General features: G+C 59.7%; 1 protein-coding gene across 1 annotated transcript; it reads right to left on the bottom strand.

The window, feature by feature from the left end:
* Nucleotides 1-5,265: 5,265 nt before the first annotated feature.
* FBXW5 (F-box and WD repeat domain containing 5) lies at nt 5,266-7,927 on the bottom strand. The gene is made up of 8 exons (XM_007946942.2): nt 7,735-7,927; nt 7,481-7,638; nt 7,125-7,299; nt 6,904-7,052; nt 6,404-6,821; nt 6,076-6,223; nt 5,788-6,000; nt 5,266-5,515 (listed from the first exon to the last, which is right to left on the bottom strand). The coding sequence occupies exons 1-8, from the start codon at nt 7,925-7,927 to the stop codon at nt 5,266-5,268; spliced, it is 1,704 nt and encodes a 567-aa protein (XP_007945133.1).
* Between the last annotated feature and the right edge of the window lie 237 nt (nt 7,928-8,164).

Genomic DNA, 8,164 nt, shown 5'->3' with positions numbered 1-8,164 from the left:
GGGTGTGGCTTGGTAGGCATCAATAATGCATCTTTTTCCTCTGGAAGCTTTCAAAAAAAATTTTTTTTTTCAACTTTCTATTGTGATTTGGGTAAAATTTTACAAAGCAGATTCATTTTACATTCAACAGTTCATACACGTCTTGTTTTGTGACACTGGTCACACTCCCCACAATGTGACAGCTCTCCCCCCTTTTCCTCCCTGGGGTCACCCCTCTGTGTCCTCTTGCCTATGCATTCCTGCATCTCCCTGTGCAAATGCTGCCCTTCTGATCTCCTGTGATTGATTGTTCTACGGAGTGCAACTCCAGGGTATAGTTGTTCAGCCCGTGGGCATGTCTGTTGTTTGGCTGAAAGGTAAGCCATGGGAGTGAGTTCAATTCCAGGCCCAAAGGATGACTCAAGGCCATAGTCTTGGGGGTTTCACCAATCTCTCCACCAGTAAATCTGGTCTATTTCATATTTTAATATTTTGTTCCACATTTTTTCTTCTGCTCTACCCAGAATCTCCTATTTTGATTCCTTTCTGAGTGTTTTGTTTTTTTTTTTCAAGATTTGTCTTTAGTTTTCTACCAGTAAAACTCTGCTGAAGACAATTCAAAAACAGATGCAGCAGTACAGCAATAAGGAATTCAGAAGAGAAGGTGAAATGACAGGTATCATTGCTGATGCCAGGTGACGGACCTTGGCTAAAAGCAGAGAACACCAGAAAGACGTTTATCTGTGACGGTGCAAAAGCATCCAACTGTGTGGACCTTCACGAATTATGAATAACACTGAGAATAATGGAAATTCCAGAACACTTCATTGTGCTCATGAGGAACCTATACATAGACCAGGAGGCTACTGTTTGAACAGAACAAGGGGGTACTGCATTATTTACAATCAGGAAAGGTGTGTGTCAAGATTGTATCCTTTCACCATACTTACTTAGCCTGTATGCTGAGCAAATAATCTGAGAAGTTGGACTATATGAAGAAGAATGTGGCATCAGATTACAGGAAGAATCAGTACCAACCTGTGATACGCAGATGACACAACTACTTTGCTTGCTGAAAATGAAAATGACTTGGAGCACTTACTGATGAAGATCAAAAGCTATAGTCTTCAGTATAGATTACACCCCAACATAAAGAAAACAAAAATCCTCACAACTAGACCAATGAGCAACATCACAATAAATGGAGAAAAGATTGAAATTGTCAGAGATTTCATTTTACTTGGACCTGTAGTCAGCACTCATGGGAGCAGCAGCCCAGAGAGCAGCTGTTGTAGTGCACTGGGCAGATCTGCTGCGAAAGAATTCCAAGTGTTGAAGAGTAAAGGTGTCACTTTGAATACTGTTCTGGTTCCCTGGTGCCATTCTGACGGGAAAATACCACCAATGTGTTGGCCTTAACAAACACGAGTTTATTCTTCACAGTTTGGAGGCTTTAAGTCCAAGTTCAAAGTGCCAGGCTCTAGGGGCTGGGTGAAAGCCCCTCAACCTTGGGCTTCAGCTCTGCCTCTTGCTCCTGGCCCACTGAAGCTAGAGGCTTTTCTTCATTCAGACAGCTGCTGGCTGCTGAGGCTAACAAGCCCAAGGTTGACAAAATGGCACAATGCCAATGTCACCAAACCACATGACAGGCCATTAATTCAAGTCCATTATGAGTCCCAAGGTCGGCAGAGCAAGGTCTGCTGAACAGTGACACGGCTCCATGCAGGGTCCAAGCATGCCACAAGCTAGAGACCATTCCCAAGGCTTCTCCTTACACACAGGAAGCAGCCCACATCTCAGAGGCAGCTACTCCGCTGCTTGTGGTAGATCCCACCATGGAGTTGATTGCCAGTCTCATCATGGGGAATAACTACCACCAGCTGCCCAGCCACTCAGCCAGGCCCAGCCAGGTTGACCCACAAACAGAACCAGCACAATTCCAGCCCTTGTCAACTTGGCAGCTGTACAGGTCTCCTCCCCTGGGTGGCTCCAGTCCCGAGCCACCTCACCCCGTTGGCCTGGCGGCCCCGTTCCTCTCCCTCTTGGGCCTGGCAGCCCCGCCCCCTCCCTCTTGGGCAGCAGCCCCGCACTCCAGAACCCAGTTGGTGAAGGCCTGGCTCTTTGAAACTGTGTAGCCCCACCCCCAAAGGCCACGGTCCCCCCACTGCAGGCTGAGGCAGCTCTGCTTCTGCCAATTAATGCCCAAGGGCAACCCACTCCACCAGAAATCTTCCTGCCCCTTCCCCCCAAAAAAAGTACTCAGCTTCTTGCTCCGTGGGCTGGCCAACCTGCTACTCCATCTCATGCCAGTCTCTTGCACCAATTAATGCCCGAAGGCAACCCACTCTGCCAGTAAGCCGCCTAACCAAAGGCATCAAGCTTTCTCCTCCGTGGGCTGGTAAGGCTTGTCCCAGAACTGCAGCCGGAGTGCTCCTTGGAGGCAAGAATGGGCAGCCCTAGTCTCACCTACTTTGGTCATGTTGTCAGAAGGGACCATTCCCTGAGAAGACGTCCTGCTTGGTAAGGTGGAAGGTCAGAGAAAAAGGGGACGGCCCTCAACGAGGTGGACTGACACGGTGGCTGCCACGACGGGCTCAAGCCTAACCAGGACTGTGAGGACGGCGCCCACCGGCTGGGGTTTGGTTCTGCTGGGCACGGGGCCACTGTGCAGTGGCGCCGACTGGACAGCACCTGACAACAGTTTTCTGCACTTCGGCGATGACGCACCCGGGTGTGGATGGCTCCGTTTTGGCTTGCTCAGCTCTGACTGTGCAGGTGCGTCTCTCTCCACACTTGGGGTTTTCAGCTACCGTTCCTTCAACTCACTGTGCGCTCTTCTGCAGTCCCCACTGCACAAGCATCAGACCTCTGTCCCCGCCCCGAGGGACCGCTCTGCTAGGCTCGGATCTGTCTCCTTCCAGAGTTCTGTCCGCCCGTGTCTTCCTTCTCTCCCTGCTCAGACTGGGTGACGTGCGTCGCTCCATCCTGTTTCCCAGCACTGTCCTCTCGCGTCCCTCCCGTACCGAGTCCATCCAGTGACGTGTTTTCCGTTCTGACGTTTCCATTTGGTTCTTTTGTATCTTTCTTTATTGCCGAGACCGTCATATTCTCCTATCTGGAAGATGTTTGAATCGCCCAGGCAAGCGTTTCGTAACAGCTGCTTTAACGTCTTTGTCAGCAAGTCAGCAGCTGGGCCTCTTCCCTCGTGAGTTGAAACGTCCACGGTTCTTTGTGCGCCCCTCATTCTGGACTCTCCCATCGCCATCCTGGACATGACATTGTGAGATTCTTGAATCCCATGGGAAGTACTGGCACTTCAGTCTTCCTAGAGTCTCAGCCTCGTGGTCAGTGCGGGGGCCAAGCCACGCTGCCTGCCTCTCTGGGCCGTGTCCACAGGCCTTGCACCGCTCTTTGCGTCGGTGCCAGGGGTGCATCTCCTTGTCAGCAGCGTGGACTCGTTGCTGGTCTGCTAGTTCTCAAGGCCCTGGTGTGATAAGTACAACCAGACCCGTGCATTTGCAGTTTGAGGCTGTGCCTTAGTGCTCACACGTTGCTCCGCGAGCAGTCTTCCCGCTCACGATCTTCCTGCTAGTCCCAGCGGCCTCGTTGGGCCTCGAGGAAGAGCCTTAGTGCCGCTTACCCCATTCCGTCACACCGTTCCCCAAGTGGCCCATCTCTGGGCCATGCAGCAGGGGTCACAGAGAAAAGTCATGGCGGCTGGTCCCCCTTTTGGAATCGCAGCTCCACCGGACAGCGAGGAAGGTTCCCTTCCCTCAGCTTCGGTCCTTGAGTTCCCACGGCCACCACGGGCTTATCTGGGGGCTGGCTGTGCGGGGCATTTCCACACTCACTGAGCTTCGAGTTCCCGTTCCCAGCCTTTGACCAGGTTTCCCCAGAACGTCCTCTCTGAACACCTCCAGGTTTACGGCTGCATTCAGTTTAGGCTGGGGTACCAGTGGGACAGACAAGAGGGTCAGCCGGGCAGGTCCTGTGGGACTTCAACTGTCGTGCTCCCCTGTCCTCCTCGCCCTCTGCCCACGCCCTCCACCTCACCCAGACCAGAGCCTGGCTGATTCACTGCGCCATCTCCCAGGCTGCACCGTCTGATGCTGCATCTGCGTGGGGCCAGACCTCAGTGGCACGTGTTTCTGAGATTTTCCTTTCTCTAATCTGGCCCTTTCTCTGTGCACAGAGCTCTCCACCACTACCCCTGCCCCACCTGGAAGCCCTGCAGGTAGCTGGGGATCGGAACACCCTGGGTCTTGGAGTCTCCCACTTCTCAGGCTGCATCTCTGGTAGACTCGGATCTGTCTCCTTCCAAAGTTCTGTCCGGTCTTCTTTTGTCGTTACGTGTTTCATTTTAGTCTGTGTGTAGCGTTCCAGTTTCTCTCCTCTTGGACATCAAGTGCTCAGGACAGTGGGGATGATGTACTCAGATACCTGTGTGCACAATGACTTATCACCCCACCCCACTTGCTTTACTCAGACTGCCAGGGGAGCTATGCAGGGCAAGGGTGGGCACAGACTCCCACCAGCCTGCTTAGCCCCAGTGACCCCACTGTGGCCACAGGTCTCTCTTCACCTGTCGGATGAGGACTGTGAGGCCTGGCCTGGTCCAGGGCCTCTCCCCATCTCTGCAGACACAGCACGCAAAGCAAGTCTGGTGCTGTTGCCAGCTGTTTATTCAAAGGACAGGTGACAAGGGTACAAGTGGACATGCGGTACAGTCCAGGGTGCACACTGACCTGCTCCTCCTCCTGCTGCTGGTCAGGCCAGGTGGCCAGACAAGGGGCCCTGGGCCCAGGGCAGTCGGATCCGGTGGAGCGCTGCCACCCAGCGGGCTGGCCCTGCGGCCCCATAGGGCTTGCTGGCCGTGTGGTGCCATGCGTGCAGGCCAGACCAAGGGCCTTGCCAAAGAGCCACCAGCCAGGCAGCGAGTCCTTGAGTCTCCAGAGGAGTGGGTCTCCCATCTCGTGTCCCTCAGGGCCAGGCAGGGGACACTCGTGTTGGTCTGCAGTGTGGTTGGGGCCACCAGCCCCCAGTGTTTCGTGTCACAGTGGTGAGGTGGGTGCCCGTGTGTGTGTTGAGGTCAGACCACCTTGGCCACAGGCCCAGACTAACCAGACCCTCCCTCCCGCAGCATGGTTGCTGCCAGCTCCACCCCCACAGGCCTGGGCAGCGTCTCTAATGAGGAAAAGGGCCTGGGACGTCCTCAGTGGGCTCCAACCAGCTCGAGGACACCCCTGGGCTGCTGTTGCTCCAGCCAGGTGGCTCTGTAAGCGCCTGTCAGCGCCTCTGGCTAGTAAACCAGGAAAAGAAGGGGCGGGAGCGTGGGCGCGGGCGCGGGGCCTGGAGGGCGCGCACGGTGCGGGGTGAGCGCCATGCCTTGATGGTGCCGTCGTCACTGGCCGTCAGCATGAACTCCTGATCCCGGGGGCTGAAGACCACCGAGTTGACCACGTCTTCGTGCCGCAACTTGGCCAGGCAGATGTTGTAATGGCGGTCCCAGATGTACCCATGCCGGTCCTCGGCCCCACTGTGGACCACAGCCAGTGAGTCTCCCTGCCCACCCCGCCCATGTGCATGCCCCGCCCCCATGCCCTGCCCAGGTCTGGTCAAATGCCACGCCCCCAACACACCCCGCCCTCATACCTGCCAGTGTCCAATCACATGCTGCACCATCACCCCGCCCCCACTCACCCGAGCCCAATCACATGCCGTGCCTCCCAACACGCCCCCAAGCCCCACACCGGCTGTGCCCAATCACATGTTGCGCCCCCCACACCCCACGTCTCAGCCTTTCTGCACCTGGCCACGAAGTCCCTGCTGACGTCCAGGAAGATGAAGAAGCACTCGTCGTTGGGCGTGTAGGCGCGGTGGGCACGCAGGGCCCGCTTCACCTCCCGCATGGTCTTGAGGTCGAACACATGCAGGTCGATCTCCTCGGCGATGGGTGGCGGCTGCATGGGGTCGGCCACCACCGCGCCGCTGGGCCACGAGCGGCTGTTCACATACAGGTACCTGGCCAGGGGTCACAGCTAGGTCGCCGCCGTCCCACCCGGCCCCCGCTGGGCTCTGCCCTCCCCGGGGACCCACCTGTGGTCGGGCGACAGGCCCATCCCGATGACGTGGCCGTGCACGTCGATGACGTGATCCAGCGCGTCGAAGAACTCGTCGGCGCCGCGCTCCTCCCCCAGCACCGGCCCCGCCGTCGTCATCTGGTGCGGCAGGATCTGCTTGATGCCTGCGAGGGCCGGACGGGGAGGGCGCCGCCTGAGCAGTGGTCCAGCCTCCCCGGCCGGCCGCGGGTTCCTGGCCGAGCGCCCCTGCGCGTGCATTCACGGTGCACAGCCCTCGGCGGGCTCCCCGCCCGCAGCTGGCGGTTCCCGGGCTGACCCACCCGCCGGCCCCTCAGCCCCGTTACCGATCTGGTGCGGAGAGTAGGTGAGGCAGCCCGTGGTGAAGATGAGGTACTTGTGCTTGTCGCCGGCCACTGGCTCCGGGGGCCTGGTGCGGCCCTGGCCCAGCAGCTCAGCCACCCTGGTCTCCAGCACGTTGGCGGACAGCGGGGGCTGCGCCCGCCCGTCCAGCACGTCATCCAGGAGGCGCCGCAGGCCCTCCTTGGCCCGCACCGGGGCCGGCGCCTCGTCCTCGCTGTCGCTGCCGCCGCCCAGGTCAAAGACGCGGCACGGGGGCGCGGCTGAACCGCTGGCGTCCAGGAGCAGGTCGGGGCTGTCGAAGCGGCTGCAGTCGGCCACCATGACGGTGCGGATGGTGCTGGCATTGAGGTTCTGGATCTTGAAGAGCCGCTTCACCACGTTCACTTTCTCCGACTCCACGTCCTGCATGGGGAGGGGCGTGGCCGGTGGGCGTGGCCGGGGCCGGTGGGCGTGGCTCCCTGCACCCGCCCCGCCCAGTCCCCACCTGGAAGGCATGGTTGAGCCAGAGCACGGAGCAGGACGTGATGTCACCGATGCGGTGCAGGTTCCCCGAGATCAGGCTCGTCTCTGTGAGCCAGCAGCCAAACACATCGTACGGCTTGTTCCTCACGCGAGACAGCAGGAGGAAGGTGTCTGCGGGACAGCATGGGGTCAGGCCAGGCAGGGGACGGCAGGAGCCGGGGGCGGGGGCAGGGCGGCCCTCACCCAGGCTGATGACAGCGATCTCGCCCGACGAGGAGTTGTGGGGTCCCAGGAACACGCCCGACGCCAGCAGCAGCGTGTCGTCCGGGTTGAACTGGGAGAACTGGGTGTAGCTCCAGTTGTACGGCCGCATGTCCACACTGTGCAGGAGCGAGACAGCCAAGTCGTTGTTCCAAACCTGTTGTGGAGGCAGGAGTTACCCGCTGGCAAGGGGCAGCCGGGGTGGGAGCCGAAGCGACCCAGAAAGCCCCATTTTGTGCCTGCGTGCGTGTGCATGCCCCTGGCAGCCTGTGCCCGACAGGGGGCAACCTCAGGACCGGACTGTGCTGGCCCTCCGCCTCTCGGCCAGTCCCCCTCACCTTCACCGTGCAGTCCTTGGAGCAGGAGGCGAACTGGCAGCCCGAGTGCGAGAAACTCAGGTGCAAGACCTGGTCCGTGTGCTCCCGTAGCGTCTGCACCTCCACGCAGGGCACGGCATCATACAGTCGCTGGAACTCCTCGTACCAGGACGTGGCGGCTGCAGGGACAGGGCGTCCTCCGCGACGTGCCCCGGCGCCCCGCCCCCGGGCGGCCCCCCCGCCCCGCCAGCCCGCTCGGGGGCAGCCCCGCTGACCTGGGTGCCGGGGCACGTCGCGGGCCACCTGGTAGTGGCGGTAGAACTGCTCCCTCCACAGGCACTCGTCCCGGGACACGGCCTGCCACTGGCGGCACGCCAGGCCGGCGGCCAGCACGTCCGCGGGGCCCAGGCTCAGGAAAATCTGGTAGACGAGACTGTCAGGGAGCAGGGGCGCCTCCCCCTCGTCCATCGTGGCATTCTGTCCCAGACGCCCCGGAAAGCCGCCCCCGGCTGCCTTTCCCGGAACGCCGGGCCGGAGATAGCGGCCCCGCGCCTACAACTGCCCGGCGTGCGGCGACGGCGTCCGCGGGGCGGCAGTGCGCGCCGCTCGGGCCTTGCGGGTCGGCGCGGGAGGCCCTGTCCTCACCCGGAAGGAAGGCGCCTGGCACCCGCGGTCTGCCGGGCGAGTAGGGCGAGTCCGGCCGCT

The sequence above is a fragment of the Orycteropus afer genome, unplaced genomic scaffold, assembly GCF_000298275.1.
Source record: "Orycteropus afer afer isolate SDZICR_OR568_19922 unplaced genomic scaffold, OryAfe1.0 scaffold00174, whole genome shotgun sequence".
Classification (NCBI taxonomy): domain Eukaryota; kingdom Metazoa; phylum Chordata; class Mammalia; order Tubulidentata; family Orycteropodidae; genus Orycteropus; species Orycteropus afer.
This window is presented reverse-complemented; position numbering and strand designations above follow the sequence as displayed.